The 25,409-nt window shown below is 39.0% G+C and overlaps 1 protein-coding gene across 2 annotated transcripts in view; it reads left to right on the forward strand.

Moving 5' to 3' along the window:
• LOC131572977 (membrane-associated guanylate kinase, WW and PDZ domain-containing protein 2) overlaps positions 1-25,409 on the forward strand; it is a 706,094-nt gene that overhangs the window by 531,121 nt on the left and 149,564 nt on the right. For both annotated transcript variants that reach the window (XM_058826448.1, XM_058826449.1), the window contains exons 7-8: positions 16,883-16,940; positions 23,774-23,895. In XM_058826448.1, the coding sequence (XP_058682431.1) occupies positions 16,883-16,940; positions 23,774-23,895 (180 nt within the window). The remainder of the gene's footprint in view (positions 1-16,882; positions 16,941-23,773; positions 23,896-25,409) is intronic.

Raw genomic sequence — 25,409 nt, forward strand, 5'->3', positions numbered from 1 at the left:
TTGTAATAAAAATAAATAAACCTATTGCTATTAGCAGTTAAGATCCCAAAAGGCTACGGGAAAACTTTAATAAGAAAGAGAACAATGTAGAATCATGAGCAGGGCTGAATCAACTTTCCTATCAGTCAAGGATAATTGGATCTGTGAAATGGTTTAATTGTTGTCTGGTTGCAGTGAATTACTTTTGCTACAGCAAAGAAGGTGCTGTTGCCTGCCATTTTTAGGGCAAAACAGCCTCCAGACTTCCAATTTTGCTGTGTGAACACATTGAACTGAGAATTGATGATTTCTGGGACCTTGGCACTAATACAGTATTTTTCATTACTTTCATTGGCTATTTCAGCATGTTGTCAGCAAGTGTGGAGGGGAATGCCTGTGATTGATAGCTATGAATAGGCTGGTGTCTCAGTTCACTTTATTAAATTATTTCAGAACCTTGGTAATGTCCGTACGGCAGAAGTCTGACCTGCAAATCGAAGAGTGGGCAGAGTCTAGCTCAGAGACACTGGCACCAACCGCCTTTAACTGCCCTGCTCTGAAGGGACATGAGAGTGACCTTGAGGTTTGTAGTACTGCAGTTGCTCAGGAGACCCCCAATTTTGCAGGTAATTAGATATCATCAAACCTAACACAAGAGTGCAGGATACTGGAAATCTGAGAAAACAATGTGTATTGGGCTTGCATGGCAAGGCATTGGTGGCAGATGGCTTCCCCCATGTCCAATGGAGCCAATGCCAGGTGGCTACAAAATGGACCCACTGCTGGCCAAGGCCAAGACAATCAGTGACAGTGGCATCACCTCTGCAATAGCATAGTTAAGAAGCAGTGGGGGAACAGCTACATCTCCCAGAGAGAGGAGTGAAAATATCTGAGAGAAACAGCCCTGCAGGCACCAGGTCAGTGCAGAAGGATGGGCAGGAGGTGCTCTGGGTGCCAGAGCAGATTCCCCTGCAGCCCCTGGAGAGGCAGCTGTGCCCCTTCTGCCCAGGGAGGTCCATGGGGAGAAGAGATCCACCTGCAACCCCTGGAGGCCTCCATGCTGGAACAAGGAAAGACCTTTATTATATTTTCTCTGTCCTGTCCAGCTGAGGAGGAGATGGAGAGGGTGGTTTTTGTGGGCACCTAGCATCCGGTCAGGGTCATCCCATCACATAGCAATTAAGTGTTGTGAACATCAGACTCTTTGGGATAGTGTAAAACTGACAGGCCTGATACAGCCCATATTTATCCTGTTTACAGTTGTAGTCCTAAAAAAACTGAGCGGCATTAATTACCTTTATTATAGGAAGGCAAGGAAATGCAAATATTCTCAGGAGGACCTTAGACTGCCATCTAAATGAGTTTTAATTATAAAATCCTTGGGATGTTAAGCACTCACTGGTGAGTTATATATTCATATCACTGGGGGCTTTGTGTTTAAAGGAACAGCCAGCACATGATTTTAAAATCATATTATACAACCCCTCCCCTTTTCTTCTACACTTTGTACAGATATGCAGACTCAGATTCTGCAAACTCAGAAGTTGTAGACATAAACATTCTCTCTTTTTTAGGCTATATGGTACAAACTGTATGAACAGTTGTTCTTATTTTAACTTGCAGGAGACACCATTGTCTTTTGTCAGTTTTAGGAGACCAAAGGGCATCCTGCTTATTAGTGACTCAAACAATTGAGAAAAAAAATAAAAGGGGAAAAGAAACTAAGAAGCTAAAAAATAAAAAAAAAATTTAAAAAAGGGGGAAAAATGGAGGAAATAATACTGACAAATGAGAAGAGATAGACAGTTAAAGAAGCATAATATATGGAGGGAAATGAGTAATTCAGGACCAGTCTAAGCAAGACTTGCCCAGCTATCATGCTATGTCTTCCTCCCCTCACAGGCACACCATTGCTTTCTCTCAGTATTTCCACTAGTCTTCCTATCCCTTAGTCCTTTCTCATATCTAGTAATTATAAAATGCTGGAAGGAAGAAAGAGATTAAAGACAAAAATGAGACAGTTGTGAAGCAACACCATGTTCCCTCCTTGCACTTAAACTCCTTTACTGTTAAATAGTACAGATTTTCCTGCAGCACCAGCTGCCTTGTGTAATTAGCACTGCAACTGAAAAGTGGAAAACTAATACATTTTTATCATTTCACTGTGTACTAAACGGCTGGCAGAGCCTGCCATTGCCACAGGTGTTAGAAGTGTTCCAACCCAACCAGTTTACAAACATGGCACTTGCACAACTATTTTTGTCAGTGGAGCAGAGACAAATATGCACCTAAAATGCATGTAGCATTCAGTTGCCTGCATTTTAAGGCTTCTGATAAAAGATCGGAGGCTTATTTTTTCCCCATGGTACAGAAATCATCTTCTGTGAGCACAGACCAGTGAACCAGATGTTAACCAAGCCTGTGAACTGCAAGCACCTAAATACAGATCGAGGAATAAAGTCGACACTTGTTAAATCTACAAGTCCTCACTGTAGCTCAGCCCAAAAGGCAAACCTTGGAACTGAGCACACATGTTCAGTAGGCATATAACATTTTGCTCGAAATAATTAAAGTTTGCGAAGGGAAAATGTAACGATCTCTTGGTAAGTGCACACAGTGGATAGATCATAAATTACAAAGAAACTTAATTTTTCCCATTCTCCTGCATCTGAAAGCTATGGCTGATAATTCCGCCATTACTTTATGTATCAGTAGAGTGCCTGTCAAGAGAGATGTAAAATCAAGTCCCTTCCAGCTCTGCTTGCCTTTAGGATAATAGTCTCTACACCTGAAAAATACAGGAGTCTCCATAAATTTTCATCTTCTCAGTTCTGTCTGCAGATGGTCAGTACAGTTTATTAAGTTTCATGGAGACTGCAAATGACTGAAAAGAAACATAACCAGCCACAAAAAGTTCTGATCTGTACTTATTTGCTCTTCCCTGGTTATAATACAGTTATGCATAGTTACACACAATGACAACAAAATCAATCTTATCATTTCTTCTGCTTGCAATTTTTGTAGTTTATTTGTCTGGTGTACTCAGACTCTTTTCTAGTGATTTTAGGACAGCCTTGGTTGAACAGCAGTTTTATGCTTTTCGGCCCTCATACATGTATTTTTGTAAATAACTGAGGCTGTAGTCAGTAAGTTCATGCTGCTGCCTTTCTTTCTGGGCTTTCTTAACAGAATGTGTTGACGTCGGGGGGACCCAGCCTAATCACTCTGTCTGAATTTTTCTCCTGGGCCATAGGGAGAAATCTTCAAAGAATTTCAATCAAGTGTCACTAGGTCAGTCTGTAAAAGACATGTCTTTGTGTGCCTTTATCTGATTACTTCTAAGCTGGTTTACACAAGAATAAGAAAGGCATAAAATAGACAAAACTAGTCTGAAATGAAATACTGAAGTGAGAGATGAGTTCAAATTTTTGTTTTGTGTTCCTATATTCTGTAGTCATTTTGTGGTTGACCATACATCTTTTGGGATAGTTGTAGGAGAAGCAGTCTGGAGGTCTCCCTTATTTAAAGAACCTTGATATTTAAGAAGCTGAAAGGACTGGAGTACAGTAAAGAGCAGAAATTAAAAGACTGGCAGAAAAAGAGGAAATAAAATTGATATTTGTTTATTGTGCCACTGAGTTGGTACAGCTTCAGTTTGCTTCATTAAGCACAAATGCAATTAAAATTAATTAATTTAATTTAAATAACCAATTTATATAATACCTACCCATGCCAGGGCATACAGTGAGGAAAAAGTTACTTTCTGTTGGAGCTAAGTAAATCAGTTGCTGATTCCAAAATTGCATGTATCAGTATTGTGAAAATCAGATGCCTCATTTCTCTGGGTTGATGTTTATGTTAAAGGCAGCCATGACTGAGTAACCTGAAAGTCCCCTGATGTGCAAATAGTCTATTGCGGCACACACATGAAAAAAATGAGCAGACACTCTCTTCTTCCAATAACTGGTTTTTCCATCTCTCTGTCCCATTTCCATCTCTGTCCCACTAACACAGTATCCTTTTAGTCCTCTCTTTAGTGTTTAGATTGCTACTCTATTCACTCTTAGGGGGGTTTTACACCAAGAAGGAAGAGAGAAAAATAAAAGGAAGGCAAAGTAGTTCTTTCATCTTCTTTCATAGTAATGATTTTTTTTTATTTTCATGTGCTGAAATGTCATAAAAAGTGACAAGACACATATTTTGCATTCCATTTGCCTTCCTTTTATTTTTCTTTCTTCCTATAACTTTTCTTCCATGTTAGGACATGCCAACATTAATGAACATTGAAACATGAAGAAAACATGGGTAGATCTTTATTGTTCTATTATCCCACACAGTTTAAACTGTTGAAGGAAAAGTGACTTAGAAACCTGATTAGTTTGTCATTGACACAAGTAGATATATTAACTTGACACTAAAATTGTAAAGTGCCCTTATGAATGCAAGCACATGGTGTCTGGTACATTAAAAAAGGAACACACACCAGTTTCTCATGCAAAGTTCTTTCCTGACGCTCTCAAGAACCATACTGAGAGTGAGTTTTGGCAGATGGCATTACAGTTCAAATAAAGAAAAATAAGCTTGTGAATTCATATATATTTCCTTGTCACTCAAATGCCAAGGGATTTTTTTAACATAATGTTTAAAGTATGGAATGAGTGTCCCCATAAATATCACTAATGCATAATGATCAGTAAGTTATAACAAAAAGTTTCAGAAAGCAGTTCCTTGCAACAAAAGCAGCTTTTTATTGATTGTACAGCAAAGCAAAAAGTAATAAAAAATGGGCCTTTAAAGTTCTTTCCTTCAATAAGGCAATGAAGCCATTGAGAAGAAAAAAACTCTAATCTTATTTCACTGGTATAAATGAAGAATTCTTACTTCAGCAAGTGCAGTGTTTACGTGAATTTTCCCCAGTGCAATGTAATCTCTCTCATCAATTGTATTGATTTCTCTATTTCATCAAATACTATTTAAACATCTACTGTATCTGCATTATGCATATGCAGCCAAGTTCAGAACAGTAAAAACATGTTATTAAAAAGCATGGTAGTCATGGAAACAGATCATATAGGAAGTACCTTGTGGCAGATTCTTCTGATTGTTCAGAACTTCACTGGCCACTTGTAAATAAAACACAGAAATGTAAGATGCCTTGTACTTGATCAAAGCACTAGTTTATTTAACCTGCTCTCAGATTTGCGTCCTGGGTCAGTATATGCTGATTCTGAGGCAGTTGCACCTTATCACTTGAAATTTTACAGTCTGGGAAAGATAGCTTTTTATTTGTAGACCACCCACAGATAATCAGTTTATTATAAGCATACAAAGTAGTACTTAGCTGTTTTGGTTTTTTTACATTATCACTACAGATGCTACATTTTTCTATCTCTTTTTATAATACATCTATCCATTTGCATCACTGGCCTGTCAAATAAAATCAAGTAATTGCCATTTGTTGTAATAACAAAGCAGAAAAAAAGCCACCAGAAAAACAGACAGCATTATTCAATGTGACTTATTTTGAAACACTGAGTTGAGACTCCCAAGGCCCAGTGAGAAAAAGGCAGTCATGAAACAAATGTTTTCTAATGTTGATTGAAATTTTAATTAAAGTTCAGTGTTGTTATTTAAATAATTCTTCAGAAGCAAGGTAAGATAACATGTTGGACCAGGAAACATGGTTGGTTAGAGGAGATGAGGAAAAAGGGGCTTCCTCCATGCACAGAAACAGCATGGCTGTATGGAGCTTTCCTGAGCAGCTGTCTGATGGAGAGTCTGTGGGGCAGGATCAGAGGAGAGGACAGTAAAGGAGACCATCCTGGGCTGTTGTTACAGATCCCCTGATCAGGGTGAGGAAATTTAAACAACTCAAGTAAGTCTCTGATCACAGATTCTGGCTTCCATGGGGAACTTTAAGCTCCCTGACACCTGCTGCAGGGGCAGCAAGAAAGAAGACAAGCAGGCACCAAGATTTCTGACAGTTTTGGGGAATAAGCTCTTGCTACAGGTACCATATAAGCCAATGAGAGGTGATGCACATGTGGACCTGTTATGAACTAATAGCAAGAACTAACAGGAGATGTGATAATCAACAGCAGTTTTAGGTAGAGTAACCACAAAGTAGTGAACTTCAAGATGCTGTGGCAGAGGAGCTCAGAACACAGGTAGACATCAGACTCTGACAGTGTCAGGATGATACATGGAGTCCTCTGAGAAGATTTCTGGACACCAGAAGAAGAGAGTGGTGACAGAGTGTGGTGGGTTGCCCTTGGCAGGATATCAGGTGTCCATCAAGCTGCCCTACCCATTTCCTCCTCAGCTGGACAAAGGGGAGAAAATAAGATGGGGAAAAACATACATCAAGATAAAGGCAGTTTAATGAAGTAAGAACAATGGTCACATGTGGAAGCAAAGGAAAAGATTTTGCTCTCTTCTTTCCATCAGCAAAGTGATGTCCAGCAACTTCCCAGGAAGCAAAACTTCAGCACACGTAGCAATTGCTGTGGAAGAGAAATGTCACAAATAATGATTGTTCTCCTTCCTTGTCCTTTCTCTTAGCTTTAATTTCTGAGCAGACATCATGTGATACAGAACATCCCTATTTTCATTTTGGTTCAGCTGTACAGGCTATGCCCCTTCCCAAGAGCTTGCCCAAACCCAGACAACTGTTGAGATGGGAATGCTGGGGAGACACCTGTCATACTGTGCCAGCACTGTTCAGCAGTAGCCAAAACGCTGGTGTGTTATCAACACCTTTATCAACTGGAGCAAAGCACAGCACTACAAGAACTGCTGTGGAGAAAGGTAACTCCATCCCATCCATAGCTAGTGCACTGGGAAAAGCTAGTGTGGATTTACACACTTCAAATCATGCCTTCATGTCTGGCCAGCCAGTTTGCTGTGCTAAAATTACTGGACTTGTGGATGAAGTAAAAGAAGTGGATGTCATTTATCTTGAGTTATTCAAAATTTTTCTTTCCTCTCTTTTTTTTTCCTGTCGGCCACAAAATTTTGTGTATCACATTTAAGACATTAAAAATCTGTGTGGATGGAGAATTATGCATGTAAGTAACTGGGTACTGAGGATTTGAGGGTAGTGGTTAGTGGGCCACACTGTGCCTGAATGCCTGTGGAAGAGGAGTATTGTGGCAGTTTATAGACAAATCTGCCCTTTTTTGACATGTCTGTGTCTGAAAGAGGCAACAAGTCAGCTTTGCAGATGACCCCATGGGGACCCATTGACATGGTCAAGGCAATGGCTGCATTGGGACCTAGCCAGGCTGGAGGACTGGGCCAGCAGAACCCCTGTGAATTTCAACAAGGACAAAGGCAGAGTTCTACACTTGGGCAGGAACAAAATCTTGTAACAGTTAGGGCTGGGAAATGACTTGTTAGACTGCATCTGTAATACTGAATCCAGTTTTTGGACCCCGTGATACACAGGAGCTCAGCAGAGGGCAACCAAGACAGGCAAGGGCAGGGACACTTACCCTGTGAGCAAAGGCTGAGGGTATTCCTGTTTCCCCCTTAATAAAGGCACTGAAAATAGCACCGAAATGTGTCATTTGGGTTTGTTACAGAATAATGAACTTTTTTCATTTGTTGTACTAGAGGTTAAGAGGTGAACAGGTAACTAAAGTTGTTGAATTTGAGTGACAAAATACCTGGAAGCCTCCCATAAAATGTGGCCCGCACTGTTGGTAGGTACATACTTTTATATGGATCTTTTTAGGTCACTAGCTAAATTTGAGGGTTTAGGTTTTATAATAACAATAAATTCAGTAACTCCGCAAGTTCGCAGGGTATGTGGTTAAACATTTAGCAACAAAGCAAAGAATATAAATAAAGAGACTGAAAAGCAAATAGAAGAAAAGCCTAACTTCATGACATCATGCATTTGTTAGGTAGCAAACACTGGTTTGTAACAAGGCTGAATTGATACAGTCAGTAATGAGGTACAAGCACTGAAAGATTTGAACATCCAAAAGATCAAAAAGAATGTTTCTTTTCAATCTGTTTTTTTCAAAGTCTAAAGAATATAGCATAAAACAGCTGTGTTAATAAAATCAGTTTCAAAGGCAGAATCTTCCACATTGGAGCTCTACATGGCATGAAGAAAATCTGCTGAACTTCAGGAATACAAATTGACAATGCAGCATGTAGTTTGATGTACTCAGGGCTCCTGTTCTGCAGGCAAAATGAGTGTGCCAGTGCCAGATCATCTCACTGCAACCCCCCTGCCACAGGGATGCCTTTTACTAGACCAGGTTGCTCCAAGCCTCATTTAGCCTGGTCTTTAACACTGCCCAGCTGAACCTTGAAGCAGCCAGCGGTGCCACTTTGGCTCATGGGCATGGAGCCCACCAAGGCACAGGTCAGGCTCCTCCAGCGAGTCGGCATCTGCAGAAATGTCTCTCAGCCTGAAGGGACTTCATTCTTAGCAATGCCCATGTCAGCTAGTTTAAAGGTATGAGCTGCGAGGTTGTTGTAGTGACCCTGTTTATGTGTACCCTTTGTTATATTAAAAATGAGATAGCGTGCAATTTAACACAGAATTCAGAAACTCTATCATACTCTTCTTGGAAGCTAAGATACACTGCTGTATTATTAATCCAAGGAAGCCTGGATGCATTCCTATCCAGGCTTCTGAACAAGAACTTGTAGCAAAAATATGAGATATCTCTACTTCCCCAGCAACATGCTGGTCACTTTAGTGGGAACTTTGAGATCAACAAGGAGCTCGTTTAAGCTTCTCTCTCCATAGAATATTCTACATACATAAATTCTGTAATACAAACCAGCCACCTGGCACAACTAATCCAGGATCAAAGACAGAGAACAAGATAAAAGGATAACAAGATTTGATGAAAAAAACTGTAATGTTTTAATAATATTTTTTTCAATGTTTCTGCTTTCCTCAAATCTATTCTTTATAAATACATAGAAAACAGGATTTTGTAATTTGTTTGAAATCTTTTAATGGAAACTCTTATCTTTCTCTTGAAAAGGTGAGTACATTTCTCTTGAAATGGAGAGTACTTTTGACCAGCTTCAGCTATTGCCCACTGTAGCGGTTTAGATTTGCCAATTCAAGTTTCCCGACCGACGCACCAAATAATGTGGTGGGTTTAGTGCTGGCTAAAATCAGCAGGGCACTTACTCATTTCTTGCTGTGAGATATGGATTAGGAGAAGGGGAAAACAGGCTTAAAACTTAAAAGGTATAAAGAAACTTTATTAACAGGACTACAAGAATAAGAAACACCAGAATAAAGCCTCCAGAATACCTTTCCTCCCCCTGCCAACTTTTCCCTTTCACAACTGACCACATAGAGACAAAACCTGGGATGTTAAAGCAATACCAACTATACAATAGTCTTTCATCAGTTCTTGTAGGGAGAGGAGTTTTCTCTTGCCATGCCATGGAGATTTCTCCACAAGAAACAGTTTTCTTGTGGCTTTTCATTTTCACAAATAGCAGCTGCCTGGGCAAAATGTGCTGCATCGTGACATTTCTCCTATTTTCACAGCCCTCCTAGAGGTGTGTCCATGGACCATGAACTCATGGGGTATTATTTTAAGGCACAGGTTCTCTTCATCTGTCTCTGTGATCATCTCTGGGAACAGAGGTTTTCTTCTTGTGTCCCTAGGGGCAAAGGGTCTTCATCAATCTCATCTCTCTCTCTCTGTTCAAGCTTCTCATGGGATCACAACTACTCCAACATCTGCTTGGCTTCATCAATGGATGCCTTTGCTCAGATCTACAGTTAGAATACTTCATCCCTCCATACCGTCTCATGAATTAAAGGTGATATTTTAGTATATCATTGTCCATCTCCGTAGTACTACCAAAAGAATTTTCAGCCCCATTAGGGCATGTCCTCATCCTCTTCCCATCTGAGGCTTGACTCCTCCTTCTACTCTCCTTGATGTTTTCATGTTATCTTTCTATGTGTCATCACTCCTTTTCTCTCCCTGAAGAGAGGAACAAGGTCTGCAGGTCTCATCTGTGTAGTGTTAATATCTTGCCCAGTGGCCATGGCAGGCACGGTGTTGGATTTCAGGCCACACTGGTGTCTCCCTCTGCCTGGCAGTTGCTGGGAGGGGAGGCGGTCCTGGCTCGGCCTGGAGCCATCGGTGCAGGCCAGGGAGGGTTTGGTGTCGGCGAGTGTCACCAGCCTCCATCCCCAGCCCGGGAGCCGCTGGGGTCCTGCCCGGCCTCCCGCAGGGGAGCGGGGCCAGCCTCACCAGAGCTCCGTTACCTCCTGAGGCCGGAAGCCAAGAGAGAGAGTTCCCTGGTTTGTGGTTTTCAAAATGTGGAATTCACGGGGGCAGATCTAATTTCTAAATGGTGCAAAATGTTGTCAGTTCTCAGAACTAGCCAGCTGTTGGCCTGTCCTAGGCACAGATGGAGCTCTCAGCAGCCTCTCTGAAAGAAATCACTTCCATGGGTGGTTTCTTACTTTTTTCGCAAATGTCAATCAATGTGAAACCACCATACCCACTTACCTCTTGAGCACTGAGTTCCTTATTAAACCTTTATTAAGGAAACCATCTCAGGCACTGCCTACAGTAATCTAGCTAAGTTCTCAACATATAAGTTATTTTCCCCCTTATTTATTTTTAAATGATTGGAGATTTTACTTTTTATTTGAATGAAAAGATAACACACCCTTTATAGACTTTTTGATTAAAAAACAAAAACAAACAAAAAACAACCCAGTCATTCAGTTGACAATTTTTCACTCTATTAATGCAAATCGTAATTAGCAGTTACACAGTTCTGTGTGTCAGAGGAATCAAGTATACCTAATGTTAAAAAATATCCCTACTGCTGCCAGTATTTCACTTGGTAACAATGCTGGGAAAAAATATTATTGAATTTATAGTAATATTAAGTAATCTATGTTCTACATAATTAAGGATGTATCATGTCACAATGAGCTGCACAGAAGGAAGATGCATTTATCAGATGTATTACTTAGACATTTATTTTCATTTTGCAAGGAGAAGTTTTGCATAATGACATTTTATTTGTGAGAATAAATTGCACATGAATGCTTTTTGATTGCAGACAGAACATAAACAGTCATGATTCTGTGAAATTTACTGATACGAGAATGGCAGTTGGAGAACACAAGTTTCATTGAAATTGAATTTACGTGGCTTGGCTTGGAGGTGGTACATTCCCTAGGTTTTCCAAATCTTGCATGAAAGGAATAGGCAATTTGGGGGGGTTTTGTGGAGGTAGAATTTTCAGTCCTACCTTTGTTATTTTCACTGAGAAAGTAAACAATTCAACTTCCAGCTTTTTTATCTAATTTTTATCTCTCCTCACCCACTCAGTGTTACCGTGGCATATACCTGTTGATTTGGTTCATTTTTTTGAGCTCCAGATGGAATACAGATAGGTGACCTAGCAGAATTCACAGAGGTATGGGGGTAGTAGGTTAAGTCCTGATTTTCACTGGGTAGTGTTAACCTCTTTCCTTTTGGCAACCTGTATCAGAGGTTTCAGGAGCAGCAGCACAACCAGAAACCACAATGTATTTCATGTATCAGCTGGATAATGTGGACTTACGCAAACAAAAGCATCCAAACCAAATATCTCCAACCCAGAGCTCCTAAGGAAGCAGTGCAGCATGCCTAGAGCAATATCCACACCCTGGGAATCTGTGTGCTGTGCCTTAGGGTATTACAAGCAATGATTTTGTGTAAGCTATGCAGTGAGAACACTGGTTTAGACTTAGAGATAAATATTTGCAAAGACTGTATCTTTAAGAGAAGCTGGAAGACTGTGACTGTGACTGTGCATTAGACTCTGGGGCTGCACTGTTTTGTAACTTTTAATCCAACTCTTTTGGTACCCTCTGCAGTAGGTAACTGACCTGAAAAGGCAAAACTGAATTTGAAACAGGGAGAAAGAAAAGACAAGCAAGAAAGCAAGAGCACAGGCATTTGAGTGGCAAGATACAGTATTTTTCTGAAAAATCTCATGTGTAGGTTAGAAAATGATTCCTGGCCTGTGCATGGGTGTTAACAAGGCAGGTGAACCAAACTTGTATTGACTTCCACAGGTTTCACATGCTCAGTGACAGTATTTTCAATAACAGCAGGCATTATATTTTCTTTTTCTCTCTCATGCTATATTCCTTTGAACTATATAAATATTTTGATTTGCAGGTGAATCAGGAAATATGTTCTCATCTTTCTTTCCAGCCTGTCAGCAGTGACACAATGTTGTCTGTTGTTCTGAAACCTTGAGAAGTTTTTATGACTCTCTTTAACTCAGTTAGTAAATTATAAACTTCAGAAAAGTTAATCTCTGGGCTTGGTAGTATGCTTTTTCATCTTGGCACATTTTGATCCAAAATGTACTCTTTCCTCCATCCCTAGAGAATGTTAAGTGGCACCATTAAAAATCATTCTGAAATGAAACAGCTTTTAGAAGGCAGGATAAGAGCATCTGCACCATTAGCATAAGCAGTCTGTTATGAGAAGGCAGTACAAATGCTATTAAAGTGACCTGCTCAAATTCATATCAGTCTTTCTCTCTTTCTTTCTTTCTTTCTTTCTTTCTTTCTTTCTTTCTTTCTTTCTTTCTTTCTTTCTTTCTTTCTTTCTTTCTTTCTTTCTTTCTTTCTTTCTTTCTTTCTTTCTTTCTTTCTTTCTTTCTTTCTTTCTTTCTTTCTTTCTTTCTTTCTTTCTTTTCTTTTCTTTTCTTTTCTTTTCTTTTCTTTTCTTTTCTTTTCTTTCTCACAGATACTTACTGAGCAAAGGTTATTTTGGATGAGTGGTGTTGGCTGGATGCTGCTTCTCTTGTAAGGAATAAAGCATACATTGCAAAATCTGGAGGATATAAACATACCATACATATTATCCAGCACCATTAAATCCACTCATGGTGTCAGTATTGCCAACCACTGGGCAAACTATACTGATTTTTAAAAGGTGATTTTATGAATATTCCTGAACAGGCCATGCACTGGATGATAAGAGAGTGTTAAATATTTAAAATTTAAAAATAAAAGGTAGATTTTTAGGTTTTTTCATTTTATAGAGGGAAAGCTTTCAGCAGTCTATAGACTTGGAGGACAAGAGAGGTAGAAGTGTTGAGCTCCTAAAGATGAAGATGTCTGTCATATTGTAACCCAGTATCCATGAACTAGTGCTTGCAAAAATTGCATGTGGTTGAGCGTGCTGATGCTATGAAATTAATATCAGCTGTCAGACATAGCTCCATTCTGTATTCACATCATGGTGGCCATCAGCAATCTCCTTCACTAGTGTTTTACAATAATTCTCTTTTACAAATATTTACTGTTCATTTTCATCCTTAATGATCATCCCTGAGCAGATTGAAATCAAAAGGAGAAACTGTAATGCCCTCAGCCCTAATCTGGCAAATGCCTAGCTTACTGTTTTATGAAGCAGTAAAGTATTTCTGACCTTTAATCTTTCATTTCAATAGTGAAAAATGGAATAGATGCCACTATTTAATGTAATGAAAAATAATCACAGTGCTCTTGAAAGCTAATGTAGCAGAAGATTCTTCTTAGAGAACCTCTGTAGTAAACTACACTCCACTAATCTTATCTGCCATTCTCAACAGGCAGGGGCCTGGGGTTTGTGCTCTAGCAATTCTGTTTTACTGGTCAACACAGAATTTTAATTAAACATAGCTTATAGGCCGAATCTTAAATGGAATAATAAAATCACAGCATAACCTTATATGGAGTGTATGTATTATGGTACACAAAGGTAATCTTGTTTATCTTTCTTCTGAACCCGTGGCTATCTTATGATGTTAAATAATCAGTCATTCAATCCATGCATTCAAAAGTGGATTCTCCTTAGTATGTCCAATATGTTAAATTTTTACAGAATTTTACACTACTTTTTCTTCTTCCTTCTTGTAGTTGTGCCAGTTCATAAGTACAATTAAGTTATGTATTGCTTTAGGAAAAAATACACCAGTAAGGTAATAGTGAATCCTCAATTATTTCATATTTTTATGAATATGTAAAATTAAATATGTCATCCACATCTATATACTTGTAGTGTATACACTTACATAAAAATACCTACTTTCAAAGTTGGACAGAATATCTACTTTTTTATTTATTTATTTCATACTTGGAAAAAAAATGCATCTACTACTGCACTTTGGGAGAGGAACCTACGCACACCTGTATGTGTATGTGTATGGGATGTGTTTGTGTGTATTTCTATGTCCTGGTGTTACTGGTACCTGTTTGAGTTTTCTCTAAGGAAATATAATTTTAGATGGACAGATATGAAAGCAACATTAAATTAATTAGCAGAAGAAAACTGTGCAAGGTTAAATGAAAATAAAATGTACTAATAGTACTTAAGTTAATACTTTATATTCATTCTGTGTCATAGTGTTTGGTAAGAGCATAATTTTCATAGCAGATTTTTGCCTTGTTTATCATGCATGAGTTGGCAGTGAAACTTTCTGTAGGGGCAGTACAGGATTTGTGCATCAGCTGATTTCTTTTTGAATATTTATGGATTACATTGAACAGTCTTGTCCCAAGATCCACAGGATTTTGTGAGAGCCATTTTAGGCTCACCTCATTTTACTCAAGTTCTGAGAAGGTCTAGAAAGAGCATCACCAGGGCTTTCTAATGCTTAGAGCTTTGACATGCCAGTGATGTGCCCCTGCAACAAAGCAGGTCAGCAGCTTCCTAGGCTGCCCTTGGCAGAACATCACCAGCAGATCAAGGAAATTATCCTGTCCCTCTGCTCAGCACAGGTGAGACACAGCTGGAGTGCTGGATCCAGGACTCCCAGTACAGGAGAGACATGGAAATAAAGAAGAGAGTCCAGAGAATGGCCACTGAGGCAATTAAGGGACTGGAGCATCCCTCCTATGAGGAAAGGATTAGAGCCTTGGGATGGTTTAGCCTGAAGAAGTGAAGGTTCAAGGGAGATTTTACCAATCTAAATAAGTACATCTAGGGAGGTGCAAGGAGAACAGAACCAGGCTCTTTGCAGTGGTGTCTGGTGACAGGACAGGAGGCAAAAGGGCACAGACTGAGTTACCCAGAAAGGCTATGGGGTCTTCATCCTTGGAGATACTCAAGCACTGACTGAAGATGGTCCTGAGCAATCTGAATTGGCTGACCCTGCTTCGAACAGAGGGGTTGGGCTAGACAACCTCCAGAGTTCCCTTCCAACATCAGCCATTCTGTAATTCTGTGGCCTGCTTGAATACCTTATGCTGCCTTTATTCCTATGAAGTGACAATAACAAAACTGCCTTGACAAAAGCGGTTCAGAGTGTGGACTTAAGAAGACTTCAAAGTTAACAATATTCTAAGAATACCAGTAAAAATTGAGCATCAACATTAAACCTTCTGTTAAAAATAACCAAAAAACTAATGTGCCATTTTCTCATCTGCCTGTCTGGCAGAGGGTTGTATCCTTCATTGCAGAATTGGAATAGACTGAGCAGGAACAACCCCTGGGGCCAATGTGACATGAAGACCACAGTAGTCTAAACAGATTCACTCAAGAAAGGATCAGCTACTACAGATGCATTTAAAGGAGAAGTAACAAGCTGAGATTAGCCTTTTAACCCTTTCACCTCCCTTTTGCTACTCAGGCTTTACTTTCCTATTTGCCCCTTTCAGCATGTCAATAATTGCCTATTCATATTGTCAGTGAAAAAAAAAAGCTCTCATGTTATCTAGGAGTACTTCTTTATGACCAGTGTAATAACTATTCAATATGATCTACATCAGTTCTGTTCTGTCTAGTTTAGTATTCATTGTCTCCAAAAAGTTACTTTAAAATAGGGCAACAGAGTTTAAAAAGAAAACAAAAATCTGAGATAAGGAATTCCAAAGTCAAATTTTCTTATAGAATCTCAGTACCGCTCCCCATACATTGTGTCATAGTATTTAACTGCATAGAAATCAATCAATACCTGTGCATGATGGGAATGCCCATTGCTTTGTGAGTCTCTTCCATCCAAGTCACCACATCTGGCACTGAGGTTTTTACTCTGTTCATGTCAACTGAGATACTTGCTGCCTCTGTCTGGTGCCTTTTAAACACAAGGTGAAATTCTGTTGGCAGTTTAATAATTTTTTAAGCATTCAGTGTGAATGACAATCAAATAAGTATGGATGTACATGAATATATATGTGGCAGTTTGGTTATAAATGAATGCAGATTGATTTTTCAAGATTATTAAATTAATATTTATAACATTTTGATTATTAAGACAGAATGTTTTAGGGACATCTGTTTCTGCAAAAATGTAGTTAGCTTTATGTTCAGATGATGCTACAATATCTTATTTTGATTTTTACTTTCACATACTGCTCTATGCTCCTGTGTTCCTGATATATAACTAAACTTTGGAACAGGATGTCTTTGGAGATTGTGGAATTGCCATCACAGTAAGACAAATAATGAAAACATTTCAGTATACTTACTGTATTTATCTGGCAGGAGACAAACTCTTTTTATTCCTTCTAATCCAACTTTTCCAGGAAAACAGCTCAAAAAGCAAAATATGTTTTTTGTGTGTACAAATTTGTGAAAATAGAATGTCCTCACTTCCTCTGGCAGTGACGTCACACAAGATGTGTTACAGCTGTTGGCTGGTACAACTGTTGGAACAATAAAAAGTTCGACCAAAATGTGTTGCTCTAGAAACTGAGAGCTGGTTTTGCATGCAAATTTCCAAGTTACTACTACTTGTGGCTGCCGTGGGGTATGTTCAAGATTTGGTATTTGCTTTAGTCACTGTATCTAATTTCACTGTTATTTCCCTCAACACCCAGCAAAGATCAGCAATTTTGTTATTAGAAATCTTTGCATTCTGTACTGCATTTACTGAGAGGGATTAACTCTTTGTTTTTCAGAGCTTCCGTATGGCTGGGAGAAAATTGATGATCCCATTTATGGCACTTATTATGTTGAGTAAGTTCCCAAATTCCATATTAAGTTGCTATTAATGTGTCATAACCTAATACTGGTTATAGTATTAGGGTATCCTCTGCAATGCTCAGCCTGGCAAGGAATGGGTACAATTACTTGGCATGTTAAACTAAGGGTATACCAGGAATTCTCAGTCATCAATGAAGTTAATGTATCCAGATATATTGGAATGTCCCCAGTCAGTGACTCAGGCATTCAGTCACTCTCTTTATCCAGTCTGGTTTCGTTTCATTCCAGCTGACACTTGTACAAAGAACACATCCATTCAAGAAATGTTGCATTTTCTATTTAAGCTTTGGATATCCAGCAAGGTATAAAAACCTTGTTAATCAATGAATAGAGCAAAGCATAATCATTTTAGCACAGTTAAGATCTGTTTCTGGGTAGTCCTCGCTGCAAATCAAATGTTTATACTGGTTGTCCCAGAAGTCAAGTTATTTATACAGTACATATAAAATTTTATGTGTTATTTTGTATTAAAAAGTGCAGCTGAAAACAATATAAATTCTATTTTCATAGCACAATCCTTGCTTTCATTTTCTTCAAATTTTATTTTAGTCATGAAACAAGAAAAAAAGCTTTTTCCTCTATGCAAAGGCCAACAAAATGCTTTTTGTTTGAATGGTAGAACCTGACGAGTTTGTACATAAGTAAATCTGAGACATGAGTTCCTCTGCTTTTTAACTTAGCTTAGTGAACGAGACTTATGCAAAATGAATCTTGATTCAGACTATGATACCTGCTTGAGAGGGGTCAATTCACACTCTGCTCTCTACAGACAGTATGCAAGAGAGGAGATAGAAAAACATTCCTGTCACTGTGCAGACAACACTTGAAAGGTTGGGAAACAGCTATCCATTAGTGCCTTGTATTAAACAAGAGAGATCTTTAAAGAATATGACCCCTGACCTTAAATCTGTTTCAAATCCTGACACTCAAGAAGAATATTTATCTAGTTATTTCATAGAAAATAGAAAATTTCCTTTGTGTCCCGCATTTTTCCCTTGGTCTCTTGAATCCATATGAACACGCTAACTGGAGGAATGCCCTGGACAGTTCTTGGAGATGCAGCTTTTCCAGGCTCGAGGATATGCTGCTGTTATGCAAGGGTTCAAAGGTGCAGGGAGACCAAAAATTCATCTGATTTCTGGATGTGTAGAAGATACAAGATGGCCCTTTCTTACCTGCTATAACAGCAGCAGCTTGTGGATGCCCTTGCATGTTCCCCAGCCTTCTACAAAGCAAACTAACAACCGAAAATGGTGTTTGATAACTGCTCTGCTTACTCCTTCTGTCCCGGTCTCCAAATGCCAGAGCACCTGCTCTCCTTCTTTGTCCCCAGCTTGCTTCCTGCCCTCAGGTGAAAGAGGCAGCAGCTCCATCTACTTTGCTGCTCAGCTCAAGTCACCTTTGCCAGTCCAGAGTCAAGTAAATGCTAAGTTTTGAAGTACCTACATAATACCATTAAATTACTCCCCCTTGTGATGCCTGAGTTCTTTTATGATGTCCCCAAGCAGGTAGGGGCTGCAGTTCTCATATTATTTTGTACTTCACCCCCGCCAAAGATTTCTGAACGTGCAATCGTGCAGCTGCTGGGTGTAAGCAAAGCCTCTGCTCCAGTGGTTTTTAGTGTATTTTGGGGTTTAACAGGTGTTGTGCAATTTCTGTGCATGAATCTCTTACTGAGACTCCGCTTGGTTGTTAGTGCAGCCCAAGGCATTCTGGCACCAGCAAGGCTCACACTCCACTAGAGTCAGAAAAGGAACAATTATTTTTCTGCATTTCATGTCCAGCCATAGGTAAACAGATGCAAGACACCAGGCCCAGATGTTATCGTGCAATTACATATTTTAAGGCTGTTAGTGCCAAATTTATTAATCCTAACACAGATAAGATTTGTGGACCAATACATCAAACCTACTGCAGTCTCTGAGGTTTTTAGAAGTGGAATGGATGCTCATGGTATGGCATTAAAACTGCAGCCCTGCTAAATTCACATGGAGTTTTATAGTCAGTAAAATGTAGCTGTAGTTTAATTTGTGGTCTGAGCTCAGTAAGTTTGAAACAAAGATTGCTTTCCATTTTTCTTGCTACAATATATAACAGTCTCAGCTTTTTTATTACCAGTATTCAACAGATGTGTTCATTTTTAACTAGATAAAATCAGATTACAATAAACTCTCTTAATTTTGTCGTAAAAGTAGTTAAATTATGAAAAGCAAGGTTACAAGCTTCCACACATTCAGGTCCAGTCCAAGTTGACATGCAGGCCTACAAAACCCTCATGAAAGAAGGACTCTGCTCACTGGTGTTGTCATATCCCATGGGAAGTTCGTAAGGTTGAGTAATGAGGCAGACAGGCTCTATTTCACCTTAAAAGGAGCAGCCATGTTCAGCTCAAATATTCTGATACCAGAGAAGAAGCTAAAAAAGAAAACAAACCAAAACAAAGGAGTTTAGACCTCTTGCTAGTCGAGTTTCTAAAGATGAATCACAACGTATTTGGAAATTCTGTTACAAAAGTCTCCAGTATAACCTCTCTTAACCATGCATTAATGCAGGTGTGAGATAATGTTACAATTTTCATTTGCTTTGTTATGAGGGTCCAGACTTCATTTGTGTAGACATTTGCCATAAATGAGAAGTGTTTGCTATATGTTTGTTAACTTGCATACAATCCGGTCTTAATCTGTAAACTAAGAACTAACAGCAGTGAGCTGTGCAGGACTGTGGAGAGAAAGTAGTCATTAGAGTGCACTGGGTCTTTCAGGATTCTAATTGCCAAAAGATTGTTTCCCTCTCTGAGGATGATTAACTACAACACAGAGCTCAATTTTCAGACATGGGCTCTTTAATAGAACAGCTAAATTAGCCGTACAGGTATTTATTCTGGCAAAATATACCTCCTTGACTAACAACTGACAATTCTCTGTTACTACTCAAACAGAAAGAAATTATCTCAGATCTCTTTTTCACTATAAAGTGTTATCAACTGAAAAATGTGAATAAAAAGAGTAGAAAGGCATTAACAAGTTATGCATTAGAATATCCATTTTATGGGCATCCTGATCCCCAGTATTACTCTGTTGTGTAATAGGCAACAATTTTGAAAGCTATAGGCAAAAACCAGAAAAATAACTCCACCCCACATATTAAAGTAGCTAAGAAAAGGAGATAGGTTATAATCCTTGTACTGGTGCCCATGCTCTGACCTGCTACCATTTTGTCAGAGTTCAGTGCCTTGACCATCAACTATAGTCTTCAAATTAGGCACTACAGCCCACAAATCTAAGGATGTGTTTCTGTTGTCTTAGGTGCATCTAACCTGAAACTCATCACAAAAACAACTTAGCCTGGCCCCACTGATTGCTGAGAGGGCAGAACTGTGTCTATATTTTATAGGCTGGCTGGTGGTGATGGTACCTCTTCATCAGACAGAGAGAGTATTTTGACATCACAAGTAAACATAGATCAAAAGAAAATCCTACCTCTGAGGGTCTGTCCCCAGTTAAGATACAGTGAGCTAACAAGGGCCAGCAGCACCAGCCTCCTTCTCCACACAGCCACAGTGGCACTAGAAGAAATTAGTTGGATTAAGCTTTGGATTAGGATTTTTGATTTAATATATATTGTATAAAATAAAGGAAGAAAATTGAAATTAGAATTGTTCACTGAATTAGATCCTATGAGAAATTAGCAATACATTTTGGCTACCATCCAAAATTTGTTTTAACCACAAAAGCACTTACTTGTAACCATCTCTAAAACACATACTTGGTTTGTCTTACAAAGGCCTAGACTAGTAATATATATTTTGTATGCTGTGGAAGTAGCTAGATGAAAAGCTAGAATGTCCTTTTAAGAGAATTACTTATCTTAACAACTTCTTTCTCAAGTGAACTCATCAAGAGCACTTTTTCTGATTGAGCCATGAAGCTGTACTTAAAATTGCATAAAAGAGATGTGTTTCATGTATCATCAGTATAGGAACATAATACAACATTACTGACTGATAAAAAAGACTGATTATAATTTTCTTTTCTTTGACTCCTCTTGGACACAATATTTAATGCAATTTTTTTAATTTAGTTGGAAATTTCACATTGTGCTCTTGAGATTGCACACTACCAAAAAAAACAGTCAAAATGTGGGAATAAATTGGAGTTCAGAGTTATTGAAGTTGTACCAGCAACACGAGGTGCTTCAAGAACCTGTGTGTTAATCTTGCTATCTAATCTGGTAGGACAACATGCCTTTTTCAATATAGCTGTTATCAAATATACTTCTGTTTGAATGGACCAAACCACAATTTAAACTCTACCTAGGAACCGTAGGTAGGCAGTAGGAAATGGATTCTAGCTGTGATGTCATTTCCACAGTAATTAACCTTTCTTGAGCCATGAACACAGATTAACTAAAATCCCAATTTCTTTTATATCACAGAAGCACATATAATTTGAATCTTAGGTCTGCAGAGGCCCTCCTGCAGCTCTGTTATGTGCCCTGCAATTGCAACATGACACTAAGCATAATGCAAGGTCCTGAATGAAGATCTGGAGTGAAATCTTGAATATCCATTACATCTGCATAATATGGCACAAAAGCCATGGGATATCTCTGCTCTTGTGGAGGGCAGCTGGAGAACAGGGCAGGATAATTTAGAGCCCCTAAAGTAAGAGACGATCGCTATGTTGGAACAATTAACCCACATGTGTAGCAACCCTAGTTTTAACCTTATCAAATGCTAACATAAAACAAGCTAGATACTGTACTCCATACCTCCTACTGGAAGCTGTTTTCAAACTTCACACTTCAATTGTGAGAAGCCTACAGACTTCATGTCTGAAATCCTGGCATCTCTAATATATTCTAATATTTACTTCCAAATGTACTCATAGAATGCAATTATATATCAGAATTAATTCTTCTTGAATCCAAAGCTAAAACTCCTTTGATCTTCTATAATAGAACACTCTATTTCACTGGTCTTCTTGTAAACCTTTCATATAGATTCATTTCATTTGATCAAGGGTACTCAGAACTTTATTGAGTTTCATCACTGTCTTGTGTAAAGGCAAATGCAGTATTTCCTTTACAACATGGAAATACATCACATGATAAACACATTGTACAATTACTTTTTTCATGCTTATGTTAGTTCATGATTACTTTTTTAAATGCATATCTTGCTTTCTCCATTTTAGTGAATTTTTTCTCCCATTCATAATAAGTTTCTAGAATAAGGTGCTGACAATTACTGAAATTACAGAAAGTAAAAGTCTAGGAAAGGAACACCTACAATCTTAAACAACCTGTCTGAAGAAAGAAATAAATGAGAGGGACTTTCTCTGTCTACAGCATAGACCAAAATTTACTGAAAGCTATTAATCAAAATTTTAGAGTATGAGAGTAGCAGCCACTTGAATGAGTTATAGCCATGTGAACAAAGAAACTTAAAGATTTATCACATTTACTTCATCTCATTAAATCAAATATTCTTTTACATGACTGAAAGTCTTTTCACTTCATTAATACTGGCCACTAAATCCTATTTTGCTAGTGTATTGCACTCCCATAGGACTTGCTGCCTTTCCTCTATCTCACTTCCTAATGGCAATTCCACTTATTTTCTTTGAAGTGGTGTTAGGATCAAAATCTCAAAGGACCTGAAAAGTGCTTAATGTGGCACAAAAGGTCACTGCAATGTAAAAAAAGACCCTTTTAGGATCTTAGAGTTGTGAAAGTTACCAGGTAACGTGTCCAAGTGCTTAAACTCATGATTGGGATTGGATTTTCAGAAGACCTCAGTAGATGGTAACCCAGTGAGAACAAATAAGGAGTGACATAAGCCTGCCCTTCTGTATATGTCTTCCACTGGAACAGTGTTTGAAACACAGGCCCCTTCTCTTCGTTGTATTCTCTTGTGATCCTATCTTGCAGCTATGTTCCATGCAGCCTACTAAATTGTTTTGCCTCCTTTAGGTGCAAAATATATCCCAGGACAGGACTGAAGGATAGCTCAGTGATTGATAAAATGTGTGCTTTAAAGAATTAAAATCAAGGATATGGTGACAGTATGTAGTAAAGATCATATCCTAAACAAAATGCAGAAAAATAATGATGTAATGCCAGAGATGGATTTAATGACCTGTGGTAGGGAATGTAAATCATCAAGAAGAAATGTGTGTACTAACTTTTCTGATATTTCTATATGACCTATGTAATGCTAACCTGCCATCTAATTTAGTTTCTTCGTCTGATTTTTTTGTACAGCTGAGCAGATACGCACCATAGTACTATAAAGGAATAATAGTTATTACCTGTGTAAGATTTATTTGTAAATTACCATCATAAAAGAACTCTGTTGTCTAGGCTTTTCTTTTTGTGTAAGTGACTGAGTAAATTCACTTACACAATTAATTGATAATAATGCACAAAACTGGTTGAGATCCTTTGAATCATACACAGAACAGTGGTCATGCTGAAGACACAAAAAACTGTTGCTGTAGCGTGTTTCAGCAGTGCTGCTGTTTTATATGTACTTCCATAGATGAAAACCATTTGTCTGTAGCAGAGTTCAGCATATTGAAGCGATAGGATGCTGCTCAGAGCTGTTCATTACACAGGGCACTGGTAGTATAATCTCATCCCCAACAAAATTGTGTGGAATGTAAGGGACACACTCCGGCCCATTGGGGGCTCCTCATAGTTTTACTCTAACCACACACACCTTAGCCACATGCAGCACCCTACTATGAAAATTATCATTTTACCCAACTGAACCCAGTTTTTAATCAAAACCAATTTTTTTCCAGCCACATAAATAGAAGAACTCAATTTGAAAACCCTGTCCTAGAAGCAAAAAGGAAGCTACAGCAGCATAACATGCCCAACGCAGAACTTGGAACAAAGCCTATGCAGGCCCAAGGTTTCCGAGGTATAGTACCACGTCAGCTGTCTTAGTTAAGATGAAAGATCCTGCCCTTCTGTTTTTGTGACAATGATTTTGTCATAGTGTAGTTAAAACAGTAGTGTTGCCAATGCTCAAATGTCGCCCTGAAAACTCAGCTTCTGAGCTGGCTGACATGGTTTTCTAAAGACTTTCCCAGGACAGTAACTGTAAACATAGATATGTGTACATTCTTTCTGTTACACGTCTTGTGATGGGCATCTCTCATGGCCAGTGCAGTGAGAAAGTGTTATCCTGACCACCCAATCCCTGGCCGTGGTCAGGAGCCTATAAATCCTGGAGGGAAAAATAAACCTCGCTCTTTCTTTCACCACACCTCGACCTGTGTCCGTGTGATCTATTCATCTTCAGCGGTAACACTCAAAAGGTTATCACCTATATCTTAACAATATTCTCCCTTAAATGTCTGAGTTCCAATTGTTGCAAGACTCACCAACCAACTATAACTTTCAGAGGCGCAAAGGAAAACCAGAAAAGTTGAATCTAGTGTTTCCTAAGGGCTGAGAAACTGAAAGCACAAAAAGAATCCTAATTTTCTAAATAAAATCATAAATTCTGTTCCTGGGAATATACGACTCTCTCTTGAGCACCCGAGGATGGCAATGCCGAAATACTTAATTGTACTTTCTCTAAATTACTCTTAATTGATGTTTGGTATGCTTCTAAGCTAGCTCATCTAGCAAGCATCAATTAAGTTAAAAGCCTCAAGCACAGAGTTATAGGAGTTTACAAGAATGCAGCCACTTGGTGACATAAAAATTAATGTGCTCAAAAGGAGCTGGATAAGCAGCAAACAGTACTGGTACAGAAAAATGAACGTTAATGTAAGGTTATAGTCAGAGAATGAGGCTTGTTCTCCTTTGTAACAGTAGAAAGCTCCTCATCAACCTTACCTAGACCCAAATTTGCCCGCCTGCGCCCCGCTCCCAGGAGGTCCCGCAGCGTGAATGACCTGTCGCAGTGCCGGCGCGTCCCTGCCGGGGCACATGGGCTGTACGGTACGTCCCCGCTGCCCACCAGCCCTGGGACCAGCTGGGGTCACAAACTCTGCACGTTCCCCAACCCACCCTCACCGAGTGTGCAGCATGGGAGAGAAGCACGGGGACCCCCCGGCACCCACACCGAGGCACGAGGGGACACAAAGTTTGCACAGCAGTCATGTGTGTCACTTGATGGATGCCTAAACCCCGTGTGTTTGGAGAGAAAAGCTCGTCTAATACTTACCTCTTCTTGGTAACAAGTGGAATGAGACATTCACAGGGGATATTTTCCTTGTTGTGGTTGGGAGGGAAATAATGAAGAGTGTATTACTTTGTAGACAAAGCTGAATTTATAGGTTAGGAAAGAGGTTTTTAAATTACATCACAGATCATTTTTATTGTTGTAATTATTTTAGCTACACAATATCCACTTCAAAATGGATTTCTAATATCAAAGGATATTTATATCTTTTCATTTATGGCTGATCTGCCATAGATAAG

This window comes from Poecile atricapillus, chromosome Z, assembly GCF_030490865.1.
Source record: "Poecile atricapillus isolate bPoeAtr1 chromosome Z, bPoeAtr1.hap1, whole genome shotgun sequence".
NCBI lineage: Eukaryota > Metazoa > Chordata > Aves > Passeriformes > Paridae > Poecile > Poecile atricapillus.